The sequence below is a fragment of the Phoca vitulina genome, unplaced genomic scaffold (genome assembly GCF_004348235.1).
Source record: "Phoca vitulina isolate PV1807 unplaced genomic scaffold, GSC_HSeal_1.0 scaffold39, whole genome shotgun sequence".
Lineage (NCBI taxonomy): Eukaryota > Metazoa > Chordata > Mammalia > Carnivora > Phocidae > Phoca > Phoca vitulina.
The window spans coordinates 10,640,525-10,658,893 of NW_022589742.1; the positions used below are offsets into that span (position 1 = coordinate 10,640,525).

Below are 18,369 nucleotides of genomic sequence, written 5' to 3' on the forward strand. Positions count from 1 at the left end.
AATAAGGAGAAGATAACGGGTTCTCATGTACTCATAGAAAGGTAGCCACGATCTATCGTTAAAGTGAAAAATGCAAGGAGCCGGACAATGCGATTGTGATCCCATTTGTATAAAACAGTAACAAAGCTATACATGTAAGTCTGTGCAAAGCTATATATACCCATGTAAGTAACATGTACTTCCTGTGTATTGGGAAGTATACACAATAAATCCTTAATAAAGACTGTCTCTGGGGGGGATGTAGGTGGGAGAAGGAGCAAACTGATTTTTCACTTTGTACATTCCATACTGTTTGAATATCTGGCCACAAGGGCGTTAACTTTTAGAACTAAAAAAGTACGTAATTAACAAATGAAAAATAACATTAAAAATTAAGTTTTTTGGTTGTTAGGGATTACATGATATCCCCCCCAAAAGATGCTGAAATCCCAACCACCAGTACCTGTGAATGTGACCTTATATGGAAATAGGGTCTTTGCAGATGATCCAGTTAAGATGAGGTCATTAGTGTGGGCCCTGATCCAGCATGACTGGTGCGTGTCCTTACAAAAGGGGAAATTTGGTGACAGACACACACACACACACACACACACACACACACACAGAGTGTCAGGTGAAGATGAAGACAGAGATCTACGTAATGTATCTACAAGCCAAGCAACACCAAAGACTGGCAGCAAACCACCAGAAGCCGGGGAGAGGCCCGGAGCAGATTCTCCCTCACAGCCCTCAGAAGGAACCAGCCCTGCCCACACTTTGACCTCAGACTTCGAGCCTCCAGAACTACGAGACAACACATTTCTGTTGAGCCATTCGGTCTGTGGTACTGTTATGGCAGCCCTAGGGGACAAATACAACCATGTTGTATTTTGCTATATTCCACAGGACGCACAGTTGTTGTGGAAGTCTCGGCTTCTGGTGACGCTGAGCGGGTCTCTGGAATCCCAGAGCCAAGCCTCACTGACTGAACTGACAAAGCCGGGCTGCCCCTCTGCACAGAGCCTCGTGGGCTGACAGGGCACAGAGGAGATGGAGGCTGCTCGAGAGGGGGGCCTGGGCAATGTGGAAGGGAGGGACAACACCACATGGCTGCCCCCCCGCCCCCGGGGCACAATCCTCAAAAAGGTGCGTGGACTCAACAGGGCGCCCCGCCCTGTAGGCGCGGCCTCTACTAAGACTCCTCTTCCCGTCCGTTCTCTGGGGGCTCTGCCCTAGCGCACCCCAGAGCAGGGCGCACGCAACTGCCCAGTGCCCATCTACACGCGCCACCGCTGCCTAGTCGCTCTACCCGAGCTGCTGCGTCAGACTAGCCCCGGTGGTGGGCTTTGTTAACGTGGGCACTGCACCTGATGCCACAGATGATTTCTGAAGGCTTGGGTTGGGAGCAAAGGTTTTGGTTTTTGTTTTTTTAAAGATTTTATTTACTTATTTGACAGAGAGAGACACAGCGAGAGAGGGAACCCAAGCAGGGGGAGTGGAAGAGGGAGAAGCAGGCCTCCCGCAGAGCAGGGAGCCTGATGCGGGGCTCGATCCCAGGACTCTGGGATCATGACCTGAGCCGAAGGCAGACGCTTAACGACTGAGCCACCCAGGCGCCCTAAGGAAGCAAAGGTTTTTAAAAAAGAACTTGAAAAATAAGATGTTCATATTTTAAAATGAAGGCTGGTTAGCATTTCTCATTTCTTTCTGTGTTGCGATGCTTGCCAAATCACCAATCTCATGTTGGCAGCTAAGGAAAAAAAAAAATAGGGACTCTAGATACTATCTAGATGTGCTCGTGCCGCCTAGCAATGTGGAACACCGGTAGATAAACTCTCCCTGATAGCCAAAAGTTGGCAGGCTTGAAGTAAAAGACCATCTGTTGCACTTTAGGGGTATCAAGAATTGTTTTATTAATCCCCTCAACATGACTGTGACCACTCTAATTCCTAGATGAAAACGTAACACATTCCGTACCGAGCTCGGGCCACATACTGTAAATAAATCAAAACCAGCGTGGAAATAGAATTATTTACTAAAATCACTGACAGTAAGTGAGGTAGTAACACTAGATCTCTTTTCAAATGATGTTTCAAAGACCGTGAAATTGTATCTCTAGATTTCTGTATGTATCTATATGTATTTTCTGGCTGGGCAAAATGGGCTTGTATTCCCTGTCATGGATTTTATACCTGAAAGGCAAGCGAAGCAAAACCAAACCAGTGACGCATCCACAGAGCAGAACAATTTAACTTCATGAAGAACTTAGGTTTTGGATAAAAGCAACTTACTTCATAAGCTTGGGGGCTGGTCAGGCATCTGGCGATGGGCCCGCAGCAGGCAGGGAGCGTTGTAGTGAGCGGAGGTCCACTGTGCGTCAGCAGGGGCTTCAGATAGCTGCGCCGCAGGTTAAGGAAGAGCCATGCCCCTTTCTTCCCAAATGCAAAAGAACAAGTCGTGTGCTCACCACCACCCTCCCGGTGTACCTGCCACTTCAGAGGGCAGCAGAGGGCTTTCACATTATGCCAGTGAGACAGCAAAGGGAGATTTTGTTACGATCTCTGTTTCACAGAAATGGAAACTGAGGCTCAGGGAAAGGAATGACCCGCCGAAGTCACACAATGAAGCAAGTGAAGGACCCATACATGAACTCAGATTGGTTGGATTCCAAGCCCTGTGCCACGGTCCACGGCATCACATTGCCTTTCTACTTTTACTAAAACCAAAGGGAAGACAGAATCACTCTCAGTTTAGTGCTGAAGGAGATGCGGTAGAAAGTAGAGTGGGTAAGAGTCAGAAAAAAGATGAAATTTTCCAGCCGCAGAATTTAGTAACAAAAATGGTTTTAATCATCTATTGTGAATTCAGCTGGCATCTTGAATGAGTTGAAACTTCGTATCAAAGGAAATTCAATTCTAAAAACATCAAAAAAATTATGTATCACGAGTTCCTCTATCATAGACCCTCATTTCAGTGTTCATTTATTCTCTAAAAAATAAAAACAGACATGATAATATATGTAATACTCAGAAGAAAACAAGAGGGAATCATAAGAAAAAGTAGAGACAATGGGAGAAAGACACATATACATATTCCCCACTTTCTAAAGTCACAACCTAAGGTCAGTTAAAAATGAGGAATAGTCCTGGGGCGCCTGGGTGACTCAGTCGGTTAAGTGTCCGACTCTTGGTTTCAGCTCAAGTCGTGATCTCAGGGTTATGGGACTGAGTCCTGTGCTGGGCTTCACGCTCGGCGCAGAGTCTGCTTGAGATTCTGCCTTTCCTTCTGCCCCTCCCCCAACTTGCACTCTCTCTCTTTCTCAAATAAATAAAACCTTTTTAAAAAATGAGGACTAGTCCTGTCTCTCAGACAAAACACTCCAGGCCCAGGTGACTTCACTGGGTCAGCACTTAAGGAAGAAAAAAATACCAATCCTCCAGAAAATAGAAAAAGAGAAAAATTCCTCCCCATTCATGTCATCAAACCAGCATTATCTTGTTACATCTTGTATATGTATTTTCTGGCTGGGCAAAATGGGCTTATATTCCCTGTCATGGATTTTATACCTGAAAGGCAAGCGAAGCAAAACCAAAACCCACAAGCCAATATCACTCATGAAAACAGACACAAAAATCAGACACAAAATATCAGTAAACTAAGTCCAGTGACACACACAAGGGATGGTGTATCACGACCAAATGGGATTCGTTCCAGCCATGCAGGATTGGTTTAATAGTCAATCAATGAAAATAGCACAACGACAGATTAGAGGAGAACAAATACATGATCATCTCAATCGATGCAGAAAGAGCATCTGATAATATTCAATGCCTGTTCATGATATAAAAACTCTCAGCAGACTAGAGATAGAAGGGGATATCCTTGACAAAGGCTATCTCAAAAACCTACAGCTGGGGTGGCCTGGGTGGCTCAGGTCATGATCCCAGGGTTCTGGGATCAAGTCCCGCATTGGGCTCCCAGCTCAGCAGGGAGTCTGCTTCTCCCTCTCCCTCTGTCCTTTCCCACCCTGCTTGTGCTCTTTCTCTCTCAAATAAATAAATGAAATCCTAAAAAAACCTTACAGCTAACATCATACTTAATGGTGAAGTATTGAAAATTTTCCTCCTGAGGTCAGGAACAAGACAAAAATGTCCACTATCATCACTTACATTCAACATTGTACTGGAGAGGTCCAGCCAGTGTAATAAGACATTAAAAAAAAGTAAGGTGTTAGAAAAGAAAAAAAGACACAATATTTTTCACCTGATTTTATGAACAGTAAATAAAATCTATAAACCATTTTATAATAATAAGTGAACTTATTAACAAGATTGCTGGATACAAGGTCGAAATATTTGCAATAGCATCAAATACTTAAGGATAATAAATATAATAAAAGATGTGTAAGACTCGTCACTGAAAACTATAAAACATTAATGAGAGAAATTAAAGGATATACTGTGTTCATAGATTGGAAGACTCAATATTGTTAAGATGTCAGTTCTCTCCAAATTCATCTATTGATTTAATACAAACCTGACAGAATTGCCAGCAGGTTTTTTTGGTGAGTGGGTGAGTGTGAGTGTGTGTGAGTGTGTGTATGGAAAGTGGCAGGCTGTTCCTAAAATTTAGATGAAAATGCAATGAACCTAAAATAGACAGGGCAATACTAAGGAATAACAAACCTATAGAACTTCCCCAATTGGATAGCAAGATTTATTAAAAAGTACAATCATTAATAGAGTGTGGTATTGATGTGAAAAAAAAAAAAAAGACAAAGAGAAAAGAAAGTCCAGAAACAGACTTCCACTTATATGGCCATGTGATTTACAACAAAGGCCCCACTGCACTTCAGTGGGTTAAGGATGGTATTTTCAATAAATGGTGCTGGGTTAACTACCTACTCATATGGGAAAAAAGTAGGTCTTGACCCATACCTCACACCATACACAAAAATTAATTTGTGGTGGGTCAAAAACTTAAATGTGATAGCTAAGACAATCACACTTCTAGAAGAAAACATAGGATCTTGGGATATAAAAGATTTATCAAGACACAAAAGCACCAAAAGAAAAGAGTAATAAAGTAAACCTCATTAAAATGAAGAATTTCTGTTCCTTACAAGACAGGATTAAGAAAATGAAAAGGTGAGCCACAGACTGGGGGAAGATATTCATAGTACATATAACCAACAGAGAACCCAATTCAGGAACATAGAAAGAACTACTAGTCAATAAGAAAAAGATAAGACAAATCAATTAAATAATGGGCAAAAGAACTAAACAGACACACTTCATAAAAAATGAAGTCCAAATAGCCAATAAACATATGAAGGGATGCTCGATCTCACCGGCGATCAGAGGAATGCAAATTACACCACACGTGGTATCGCTACGCACCCATGGAAATGGCTAAAATTTAAACGGCTGATTAAATATCAAGTTTCGGTGGAGATCTGGAACAAGTGGGACTCCCTTAAGCTGCTGGTGGGAATGTAAATTGGTTACGACCACTCTGGAAAACTGGTTGGCAATATCTATGAAAGCTGAACAATACACTTGCCCTAAATTTTTCTCCTAGGTATATATACCCAGGAGAGAAATGAATGCTGATGGTCACCAAGAGATGCATACGTGCATGTTTAACTTTGTTCGTAACAGCCAAAAGGTGGAAACAACCCAAATGTTTATCAACAGTAGAACGGTTGGAAAAACAAACAAACAAACAAACAAACCTATAGTATATTCACACTCTGGAACACCACACAGCAATGAAAAAGAATGAATTACTGGTACAGGCAACAATATGGATAAATTACATGTTGCTAAGTGAAAAAAGCAAGACATAAGATAATATGTAATACATGATTCCGTCTTTATGAAGATCAAAACCAGGTAAAACTAATCCATGTTGCTAGAAATCAGAATGGTGGTTGCCCTTTGCAGGGAGGAGGGGCAGGGAAGGCATGGACTATAAGGGAACACAGGGCAGCTTCGGGGATGCTGGAAATGTTCTAAATATCTTTACAAGGGTAGCAAGCACACAGGTATATACATAGGTCGCAAGCTTAAGATTTGGGTATGTTATTTCAGTTATATCTCAATTATAACAATCTGGCTACACAAAGGATCTGAAATCTAGAATGATGAATGATTAATTCTACTAGGGGCACTAGGTATTAAAATTACCGGGTCTTAGGGCGCCTGGGTGGCACAGTTGGTTAAGTGTCCGACTCTTGGTTTCAGCTCAGGTCATGATCTCAGGGTCGTGAGATCGAGCCCCATGTCAGGCTCTGTGCTGGGCGTGGAGCCTGCTTAAGCGTCTCTCTCTCTCCCTCTCCTCCTGGCCCTCCCTGCCCCAGCTCTCTCTCTCTCTCAAAAAAAAAAAAAAAATTACTGGGTCTTAGTCTAGTAGTACTGAGTCAAATCTTGAGTTCACTTCTATAAAAATATACAGAAAAATAAGCTATTATTCTGCTCTTTCTCTACATCAGGATTATTTAGTTGTTTTGTACATATATTATGCAGAAAATGTACATTTTATGCAGGAAACATTACACAATTTTTGTTAAATCAGAGGGAAGAAAAAGCCCCAAGAGATATGGGAATGGCTTATACCCAAAATGCTGATAATGGAGCCAGAAGTAATGACATAATCATTAAACAATTTTAAAGAGCCAGGATCTCTCTCGCTACTGGGAGTCTTAATACCACAGATACGCTTGCATTCTTATTTCCATACAGTAATTTAATTTTGAGTACTTGCAAAAAGTGATTGTAAAAATCTAGCAAATGGAATATAGTAAGTAGTAGCTTCTAACGATAAGTGCCAAATGCATTTTTCTTAAATATACAAGGCTTTCATCAGCAAGTCAAAAGCAAGGGCAACATTTTTTACATGGTTGTCCCAAATTGGCTTTGGTGGAACACAAACCGGGTTTTGATTCATTTACTAATAAGCCTCAGCCTGAAAGAACTGCATGGTCCCTTTTCCCAGTTCAATTTTCAAATAAGAAATTGATTTTTTAAAGATTTTATTTATTTATTTGACAGAGAGAGAGAGCACAAGAGAGCACACACAAGCAGGGGCAGAGGGAGAGGGAGAAGCAGGTTCCCCGCCGAGCAGGGAGCCCGATGTGGGGCTCGATCCCAGGACCCTGGGACCACGACCTGAGTCGAAGGCCAACGCTTAACTGACTGAGCCACTCAGGTGCCCCCAAGAAATTGATTTTAGTAAATAGTAAGGGATAAAATGTTTTCTGAAAGGCATGACTTCAACAGGTCATACAACATAACACAACCCAAAGCAGCGTTACGAAGAAGAGTTACTATAGGAGAAGACAGAGATTTGGTAAACAATGAAACACTGGCACCATGAGTGGAGAGGCGAATCTTCCAGTCTCCTGACAGGTCAGGGAAAGCAGGCCCGCCACTGGCTACCGCGGGATCTAACATGACTCCATTTTCCCCTCACACTCACGCTTTTCCCTGAGGCAGCATTTCCTCTTTTATCCTAGCAGGTGCACTGACAAGGACCGGCAAATACCTTTTGCAAGATTCACTAAATTAGGTAAAAGACAATGATTGCTCAATAAATAGGCCAAGAGAGGGAAGAAAGTCTACCATAAGGGCTCTGGAGGCCCGTCACAGAGCCACGGTCTGTACGAACCGCTCCCCGCTGGCGTCCTGGGTTTGCAGGGGAATTCATTTGTGTGGATTGTCTTTAATAACCTTCTCCCTCCACCACACTGAAGGGGAGAGGGAAGACCAAAGGTAGGCTTTGTATTCCACTTCAGGAAGGGAAAAATCAGAACAGCCATCCCATTAAATTGTAACTGACCATGTTCACACGACCATTTTTCCCCCTCAGTTAAGGATACTTATGGTCAAAGTTGTACCATATCCGGAAAAGCCAGGCACTCTCTGCTTTGGTGGTTCTTCTCTCATTTTCAGGAATACCCTGCAAACAGATAATAAAGAAATCAATACATACACCAAGATAAAAAACACATTTATTTAGAATCATTTCTTTGTAGACTTGGAAATATAGCCTACTTCATACAAGATACCCTCTATCATGGGTAACATTAAAAATTTAATAGCTTGTATTTTGCAGCTCTGGAATACGAAATTGAAATGTTTTTCTGAACACCTCTATTACTCAGGCTGCCTGCTGATTTATGGGTCTACTGTCATTTAAAAAAAATCAATGTGGGATAATTCGCCCTTAAATCTGCAAGACTTACATCCACAGGGTGAATTGCATCTTAAGTAGAAAACATCACATCGACATCCCTATCTTTGGGAGTTGCTATGGGTCCCAAAAGTAACTGGCTTTTGCAAAGATGCTACTATGTTCTTAGACCACTAGCAAAATGAAAGCAAGCAGAAAAATTCCATGGTAAGCCCGAGAGGCTAGAAGGGAAAACTAACAGAGCAAGCAGGCCCCTTCTAACATAGCTTCCCAAACCAAACTGGGTCCTTATTTGTACTGTGGTACGGTCAGCAGTGGGGCAGTTCGGGGATCTGCTTCATCTCAGCTCCGACATGAACTAGTCGGACAAGTCCCCTCCCCTCTCTGAGCCTGGATTTCTTCGTGTACACAGGGCGAGGGGTAAAGAATCTCAAAGGCCCTTTCTAGCATGGATGTTCCACAGTCCCAGGCTTTCTGTAGGAGTTTAGATTCTGGGTTTTGGTTCTTTCCTGTCCTTCCTGATCTTCAAAATAAATAAATAAATCTTCCTCTCAACATGTATCAAAACATACACAAAATAAGAATGTTTGAGAACACTGTACCGGCTTACGAGAGCTGAAAAACACCTGTACTTCCTTTCACACTGGTACACAAAGGTTTGTACGCCTCTGCGTTTTGAAGAGCAATGGGTCTATAAATCTCACGATCCCGTCACCACATAAACACCTATACTTACTATCATGTTCCTCTCTGCTTCCCAGTGGACGCTCGAAATACTGACTACACGATGTAACAAAGCAAGACACCCATACGGTTTCGAGGGCAAAGGAAAAATGGCATTTTTTCCCTGTATCTCACTGCTCGTACTCACCTACCCGGCTTTCTCTCTCCATTCCCATTTCTCCTCTTTGGTGACAGAGGTGACATAGCAGGTGGAGACTTATGTGGCTCATGACCAAGCATTTGTCTGGTGAATCGTATGATACTCGATTCTTATTTGGACACGGGTGGAGCCTTGAGGAACTACTTAGAAACTTAGAAACTACCCCAGCAGCTCGGCATCATGGGGATTTATCCAGCCTGGTTTGCACAAGTATTTCAAGCCCAGGAAACTACACTAGTCCAGTTCTGACCACAAAAGAGGCAAGTACTGACTATATTACATACACACTCATCACTCAATAGCTAACAAAATCAGCATTTAGGAAATGAATCTGAGAAATGTTTTTTTTTTTTTTTTGGAACCACACCCTGAAGACAAATAGACTGTGGCTTGTTTCAGACAAGAAAAAGAATGTGTTTTGGAAGAGAGGCTTTCCATCTTTAAAGACATAATTTCTGTGATTTCTCATCTAATGTCTAGGATGGAGTCATGTATTCAGTGGTGCTCAGAAACCATTAAAAAGCAGATGGAAAAACACCAGAAAAGGGTGGTCAGTTTAGAGAAGGCACCTACCAGGCTCAGGTTCAGAGGAACCAATGAGAAAAGGACACCTGGAATTAAGCAAGGAGACGCGGGCAGGGTAGAGGCATGGGACAAGAAAGTACATTCTCCTGAACAGCCAGGGAAGACTGGTTGAGGACTGCAAAGCTTCTAGGCAGTTCTCAAGGGCAGCTGCTGGTCATCCAACTTGAAAGTTACACAGGAAGAGCAGCTGGAGTGGGGCTGACATCAGAGACAAGCCTTCATGCGCAAACCAGAGTGGAAAAAGGCTCCGTGTGCCAGAGCCATCACTTGAAAACCCAGGAGCGCTTACAGGACTGTTCCCCTCCCTGGCCAAAGCCCGGGTTGGCCCACAGATAGGAGAGCTGTCACCCCTGATAACCACATGTTGTCTAAAATTTGGTTTTGTCTCTATCAAGCAGTGAGAAAAGCCAGGAACGGTGTCAGTTAAAAGCTGGTACAAACAGGACAGGATCTAAATAATAGCGGCATGAAGTCTATGGTAGGCCATTTTCTTTCCGAACGGCTGCACGTTCAACAGGAATGCTAGACAACACAAACGCATATTTACCAAGTGTTCTTGGTCGGAATCAACACCAACCCTAAAGGAGAAACACAAAAGGCAAATGAGATCTTGAGGCCAAAACGAGGTCTATTCCCATACGTGCCTTGTCAGGCTGCTACTTTCCCCAACACGCAAGCTATGGAATGGTGAATATTTTTCTTGCTTCTCTCTGGTTGTTGATGTAGATTTTTGGCTCCTGCCACTTTCCTTAGCAACAGCTTGGATCCTGAGGTAGGCAGGGTCTACTAAGGATTCTCTTCCTGCAATCCCACTTACCAGTTTCAGAAAAATAACACTCTCTTCCCTGAATGGCAGGGCACTAGAAGCAGAGGGGGGGAAGGAGGAGAGCTGCCCTAGTTGCGGAATAGGAACACCGGGTAGTGTCGAACACAAGGCCGGCACGGCGCAGTTCCAGGAGGGAGCTGCGTGTCTGCGGGCCTCTCGGCTCTCATGGCAACGTTCTGTTATGACGACTGAAGAGAGGGCCCAGTTACTGTGGTTTTCACAGGCTAGTGGACAGATACCAGCCTGGCTTCTTCATAATTATCTTTTATCTGCTTAAAATTCTTGCTTTCCGTAGCCCAGGGAACAGCTTCATTATAATGGAAGCTCTCTTTGCCTCCTCTTTCAACACCGGCACCCACCAACTCTGTCCGTTCTTTCCCTACACAGTTTCTCCCATCTTCTCTCCTTTCCATTCCAACAGCTCAAGCTCAGGCCTCACTGTGACTCAGGAGGTCTGTCGCAATTGGCTGTAAGGTTGTCCGGCTGCCAGGCTGTCCCCTAGAGTTCGCTGTCTAAAGCACAGAACTCACAGGGTCGTTCCCTTGGCAGAAGACTCTGAGAGTGGCTTATAACCCAGAGGGTCAAGTCTAAAGCCCTTTGGGCGGCACTGAAGACTCTCTACAGACTAGTGACCCCTGCCACTCCAACCTACCTTTCTACCCGCATTTCCCCTCGTTCTCTTCTATACACCCTATATTAGCCATCCCCGCCTACTGCTCTCCCCAGACCCGTCCTCGCCCGAGCCTCCATGCCTTTGCCCTCTATCTGAAATGCACTGTCCCTCATGTTTTTCCTACTCTTTTGGCAAGTTCCAAAGGAACCATTCTATGACCCCTGCAGGTGGAACCATTCTTTCCTCTGTCCTACGGCACTTTCTAGATTACTCTATTATAATACTTAGCACAGTAGAGTATAATTATTTACCTGTCAGTCTCCCCAAATAGACTGTGAGCTCCTTGAGGGTAAAGGCCATGTCTCAATTCATCTCTGTAGCCCCAGAGTCTAGCACAGTACCTGATACACAATAGGTGCTCAAATGTTTATCGATTAAGGTCACTACTACACACAACACAGAAAAAATAGCAGCGTGAGCAGCTGTAGCAGTAGCATCCCAGAATATGAACAGACGAAAGGGAGGAAAATGATGCAAGACCTCATCTGGAAGGCGAGTGAATCCTGGTCAAGTACTTGAAAACAGATGGCCATGACCAGATTCATAATTCAAAGAAAGGCTCGTCTCATCTTTGTTAAATGGCCAGAAGCTGTTTAATACCTTCTTAGCCATATTAAACTCTAGACACATTTGTGCATCTAAAGTGACATCTAGTGGTCTTGGGGATAGCACATTTGTACTACTCGGATGAAACGTTATTGGAAGCCAGTTCAGTGTAATAAACATTTACAGAGCATTTATTATCTGCCAGGCACTGCGCTAGGCACAGGGCATAGACACGAATGAGACACAGCGCCCGTCCTCAAGGAGCTCACAGACTAGTGGGGGGCACAGACACAACTAGAGCGCAATCCCCAAGGGCTTTGCAACTGGGGAGGGCTGGGCTTCCGTCTGGCCTCAGCTCCTTTCTAGCTGGATGACATTAGGCTATGCAGCCCGATGAACCCGAATTTTACACCTGGGAAATGGGCACCATATCCATATCCACCACACTGAGTTGATGCAAGGATTAAATGAGAAAATGTACCTAAAGATTTTTCAAGTGCCTGATGCCTCATCTCACTCTCACTACACTGTGGCTCTTCTGACGCTGCTATCCCTCCGAGGCTGGCCGAGAGGGGCGCTGTAACAGGCATGCCCACGTTCAGCCAAGGGAAGAGGGGGTCCCACAGAACAGGGCAAAGGGAGGAGGCCTCTGAGCTGTGCTAGTTCCTGGGGGGTGAAGGAGAAGCCCAGGCAGAGGAAACAGCATGAGCAAAGGCTCGGAGACCGTGAAGTGCCAAGTCTGTGCGGGAAATGACAGGGAGCCAAGTGTCACTGTCACAAACTACGTGAAAGGACGCAGGAAGAGCTCGCTGGCTGGCTCTCGCTCACTGAGGATCCTTTGTCTGCACAACAGCTGCAGCCATCCTGTCACACGGTCAAACAGATCGTGTCGGCCCCTTGCTTTAAAATCCTACAAGATTTTAAAATCCAAACTCCTCACCACGTCCTACAGGGCCAGAGAGCAGGGCTCCCCAAACTGGATGGCAGGGCCCCATCCCGTACGCCTCCTGTTTTGCTGGAACACAGCCAGACCAACTGATTTACGCATTGTCTATGGCTGCTTTCACGCTAGAGTTGAGTAGCTGAGACAGAGACCATATGGCCGGCAAAGCCTAGAATATTTACTATCTGGCCCTTTACAGGACACATTTGCCAGCCCCTGCCCCTGTAGGATCTTGCCCACCTCAGCTCCTACCTACCCTTCAATCACTAATATTCCAGCTATGTGGGCTTTATTTCTGTTCATTAAACAGGCAAAGTTTGCTCTTGCCTTAGGGCCTTTGCACTTCTTTTCCCTACTGCTGGGCCACTCTTCTTCCTGCTCACTGTTTAACTCACAATCTCTTGTCATTCAGGTAGACTGAGCTCCAAAGGAACCTCAGAGAGACCTCACCTGGCCTCTGCATATAAAATTCACTCTATCCCCAGTCACTATCACATACTGTTTGTCATCACAGCACTTAATATCATCTAAATTGTTTCCTTCATCTATTTGTTTACTAGCTTATTGTCTGTGTTCTCCCACTAAAGTGTAGACTTCATGAGACCAGGGACCTTTTCTATCTTACTGCTAGCACTGTATCCCTCCACAGCAGGGTCTTTTAACCTTTGCATTACTGATATTTTGGTCCAGACAATTCTTTGTTGTGGGAGTGCTGCTCTATGCCCCACAGGATGTTTAGAGGCATCCTTGGCCTCTGCCAACTAGATGCCAGGAGCAGCCTCCTCTCTTAGTGACAATCAAAAACGTCTCCAGACGTTGCCAAATCGCACCCCTCCATTGAGAACCACTAAGTTAGAGCCTAAAACAGTGCCCGGCACATGGTTGGCGATCAATTGGTATTAATCAAATGAATGAATAAAAGGCACATTGGAAATGCTGTGCTAAGAGCTCTACAGACATTAGCTCACTGAATCCTTACAGCAACCCTCAAGGAGGCAGGTATTATCACACACGTTACAAATGAGGAACCTGAGGCGTAAAAAGAGTCAAGAACTTGCCCAAGCCCACAGAATTGGAGAATGAAGGAGCAAGAACTCAAAGTCAAATCTCAGTCTGCCTGAGTCTTAAACTTTAAGGACTTCTCAGCATCTTCAAAACTGTACCAGACAAATCCGGGGGGAGGGAAAGGAAACTTAAAATCCATCCTCTGCTCACAAAGAGGCCAAAAAACCCCCCAAACAACCACAATAAGAACTAACCTAAGATTGTAAGGCAATGCATATAATTAAGTGCCAAACTATGCTCCAGGACAGGCAAGATGGGGCCAAAGGGCTTGCAAATCTGGTGAGGTGGATTCAATTCTAGGTGGGGTTTTTTTTTAGGGGGGTGGGAGGCATGGGTATTTTGTGTGGAGGGTCGTCAGGAAAGAGAACTGAGTTCATGGAAAAGCTGAGACTCTACTGAAGAGCATTATTTTTCATAAATTATCTTATATTTAATTTTGTTCTTCTCAGTAGAATAAGGAAGAATCGTCATTTACAAGCTCTTAAGGCAAGAAAGTTTAGTCCTCCCCAAAGTGAACACCCTCATTTCCTGATGCAGCAGGGTCTACGAGAAATGAGGGGAGACTGGAGGCTCCTCTGTCTGAGACTTCATTCTCTGTATGACCTTGAACAACTTAGAAACTTCTGAAGCCACTATTTCCTCACTTGTAAAATGGAGCTATTGAGATTAGATAAATACGTGAAATGTACTTAGCACAATGCCCAGCACATAGTAGGTGCTCAACAAATGCCAGGTCCTCCCTGAAGTCATGATCAGGATTAGAAGAACATTATTTTCAATTATACACAATAAGAGCACAGAAATGGTAAGAAAGGAGTTTGAAAGGTAAAAAGAAATCAAGACAATAATAACAACATTCAAAGTGTGATTTAGGGCCGGCTGGTCTCTAGAATGTTTAAGAGAAAGGCATAATAGAATGGAAAAAATGGAGAACAGATTCTATAAAATGTGAAATACTGTTTTCTCTAATGAACCCTACACATTCTAGAGGCTCAGCAGAAGGTCTATGAAGTTTCAGCCAAACACAGAACTAAAATCTACAAAAGCTTTAGCAACACAGGCTGCTGTATCCATGGAAACAATGCAGCACTCCTGAGGACAGGGAGCTTTCCAATTGAATACATTAACTAGTATGCATTTAACACTAAGACCCTGCAATCTTGGCCTCGGACTGTCAGGTTACAGACAGTGCTGATCATAAAGTTGAGAAAGATAACGTCTAGTACTGATTAGGGTTGAGATAAACTGGACTGTTTCATATGCTGCAGATGAGAAGAAACATTTTTGGTCTGATTGGGTGATACAGATCAAAAGCCTTAAATATATGCATATCCTTTGACCAAGCAATGCCACTCCTAGGAATGGATCCTAAGGAAATAATCAAACAAGTGCACAGTGGTGTGTGCGTTTATGAATGTTCACACTGTTAATGGTAACACTTAGTAGCAAAATCCTCAAATGGTAATGGTAACAGAAAAATCCTAGAAACGACGCAAAAGTCCAAAGATAGGGATTTGGTTAAATAAATTATGGTGTATGCAGCCATGAAGTCCTGATGTAAATATATTTCCTAACATAAATGTCCATGCTATATTACATTTACAAATTGCTTTACAAGAATACCTGCAGTGTTGCCCCTTTTTGTTAAAAATACATATGACGCACAGCAAGAGATCTGGAAGGACATCCCTCAAAGTGTAAACAATGGTTTTTAACTTTCCTTTGCACATTTCCCATTTTCTCTGTACTACAGGTTACATAATTTTTAAAAGGAAAAAATAAAACATTATACATTTGTCAAAGCTTAAACTTTTCTCATAATTGAAAAAAAAAACAACCCTAAATTAGAACTTAATATTAAAATGAGGTTCCCAGGCACTACCTACCTTATATGCAAGCACGAGAGCATGGCAGTGGTGCCACCACCAAATACCCACACGGTAAAAAACACAATCAGAAGCGTGGTGCTGAACATCATTTGCCGTGCGTAAGTGGCAGTATCTCGGATGGCCAAGGCGAATGCCATTGCGCCACGGAGGCCTGCAAGGGAATGAAAGAGGCATTTCTTCAGTAACTCCTTACCAATGCCAGCTTCAGAAATTCAGAGAAATAAGGCACATTCTAAGAACTTAGAAGCATGTGAACAAACACATAATATGTATTAACGTACAAAAGTATATACAGATACAGAGAATTAGTAGAGGATCCTGACATGCTCTGACCTTTTAACAATATTTTAAATTTTATTTTTAAACTTACACCCAGTAACATCCACTCTTTTTGGGCGTACAGTCCCACGAGTTTTGACAATGCATAGAGGCGTGGACCCCCTGGCACAACCAAGACACAGAACAGTGTCACCACCCCCGCGAACCCCCTCACCAAATTCCTTGGTACTACATCTTTCTGGCCCCACCTCTCTGTCACTCTGCCAAACCCCTGAGCTGTTCTCCGTTACTGTGCTTTTGTCTTGAGAATGTAACCCTCTGAGACTGGCTTCTTTCACTTAGCACAACGCCTCTGAGGTGCATCCGTGTTGTTGAGTGTATCCCCCGTTGTGCATTTTAGTGCTAAGGAGCACCCACGGCCTCATGGACATCCTACAGTTTGCCTATTTGTTCACCCACTGGGCTATTGCCGGGTTTCGGCAATTATGACTACAACTGCCATAACCACTCACATACAGGTTTCTGGGTGAAAATATATACATCTTTGCCTTCTTTACTACATGTGACAGATTTCTGAACCAGGAATTTGAAACCAGAAAATTTTCACAGAAGGGAATGGGACACTATAAAAAGAATTTTCTATTGGAGGTTGCAACTTAAATGTTTAAGGGCCTCTTATATTACTAGCACATCATTTCTGTTTAAAGTCAAGCTAGCATATGTGTTGTGAGTGGTTTCGTGGAGTGGGCCAAGAGAGGGAAAGTTACAACTTACCAGCAAACATCATCATGTGCTGAAAATTTGATCCAATCTTACTTCTTCTACCCAAATTAAGTAAGAGGGACAAGGGGTAAATATTAGCAGCTCTTCCCAAGAAAATAGCAATCTAAAATTAACAGGTTAAGGTTAATTTCATTTTACTATTAATATTATCTAGACTACACACTCAAGATGGGGAAAGACTATCTTCAGAAGCTTCAGTAACTTTGGAAGCGGACAGAGTCTGTAAGACTAAAGGCACAAGGAACTGCACATAAGCATCATGGGCTTGTTGGTCAAGTTGTTTCCCATGGGAGTACTGGTTAACGATTCTGATGCTCCTGTATGCTGGAATGGAACAATTAAGGGAGTGGGATGGTGGACAGTGGGAGGCACGTTTCTCACTACTGGAATGGGAGTTCACAGGTCATCAAGAAGAGGAGGCCAGGATGATGCATGTGGTAATGGATTAGCGGAAGAGACATCAGTATGAACTTATGCTTAGCTTAATAGAGATACGGATGATTACACATATATGTGTATGTACATACAGGAGCTAGTATATACATACATATTTCCTCCCTGTGTCAGCTGAGAGTGCCTAGAAACCAGGACAACCCAATTACACTGAACACACTTACAGCCCAGATCTTGGTTTCTAATACCGTTCCCCAATAAAAAGAACCTGGGATCCTTGGAAAAATGGCTGATCTGAGGCTGGAGCAGAAAATACACAAGATGAGCGTGAAGCATCTTCCATAGAAAGTAAGGAAGTGCTTAAAAAAAATTCAAAACACACAATGATGGGAGTGTGCTAAAGGGACAAAGTACCCACTGAAAGAGCTCCTGATGGCCAAAGCTGGAACAGTTTGGGCAACAAGATTTTATTTTATTTTATTTTATTTTATTTTATTTATTTATTGTTTAGATTTTATTTATTTATGTGACAGAGAGAGACACAGCGAGAGAGGGAACACAAGCATGGGGAATGGGAGAGGGAGAAGCAGGCTTCCCGCGGAGCTGGGAGCCGGATGCGGGGCTCGATCCCAGGACCCTGGGATCACGACCTGAGCCGAAGGCAGACGCCTAACGACTGAGCCACCCAGGCGCCCCTGGGCAACAAGATTTTAAAAAGTAGTAATGTGTTATAACCCAAAGTATAAAATAAATATCAATGAGTCCATACTGATATAAATGACAATAAAAATGGAGAATAGATTAATCCCCCATGCAAAGAATTCCAAATAATTTTGTAGATACTCTGTCCTTGAGAAGGTAGAACCTAACTCCCTGCTGCGTATGGTGACTCCCTTCCAAGTGGTACAATATAGAAAGGGAAAAAAAAAAATCAGTGACTTTACAGTGGAGCAACCTGACAAACACTATCTCAGTCAAGTGATTAAGGCTAATATCAAGATTATTCACATGTTAATAAGTATGTACCCTTGACATAATATGATGAGAATGGCACCTTACTTCTGTGTCTTATTTGGGAATAATGCACAAGCCCAAGTCTAATCATGGGGAACACATCAGGAATTCTAGTTGTGATACATTCTGCAAAGTACCTGACCAGGAGCCCCTCAAAACTATCAAGGGTCATCAAAAAGAAGTCTGTGAAATTGTCACAGTCAACTGGAACTTAAAGAGGCATGACTACTAAATAAAATGTGGCATCCCGGATGGGATTTTAGGCTAGAAAAAGGCCTTTAGGGAAAAACTCTGAGAATCGGCATGAAGTATGAGCTT

General features: G+C 43.3%; 1 protein-coding gene across 4 annotated transcripts in view; it reads right to left on the reverse strand.

Moving 5' to 3' along the window:
- The window catches only part of SLC9A6 (solute carrier family 9 member A6), a 61,410-nt gene that overhangs the window by 5,316 nt on the left and 37,725 nt on the right, over positions 1-18,369 (reverse strand). For 3 of the 4 annotated variants that reach the window (XM_032428253.1, XM_032428252.1, XM_032428250.1), the window contains 6 exons: positions 16,636-16,747; positions 15,580-15,733; positions 11,391-11,480; positions 10,188-10,218; positions 7,859-7,938; positions 2,271-2,376 (listed from right to left, as the gene is read on the reverse strand). In XM_032428253.1, the coding sequence (XP_032284144.1) occupies positions 2,271-2,376; positions 7,859-7,938; positions 10,188-10,218; positions 11,391-11,480; positions 15,580-15,733; positions 16,636-16,747 (573 nt within the window). The remainder of the gene's footprint in view (positions 1-2,270; positions 2,377-7,858; positions 7,939-10,187; positions 10,219-11,390; positions 11,481-15,579; positions 15,734-16,635; positions 16,748-18,369) is intronic. The other variant, XM_032428251.1, reaches the window with a different exon arrangement.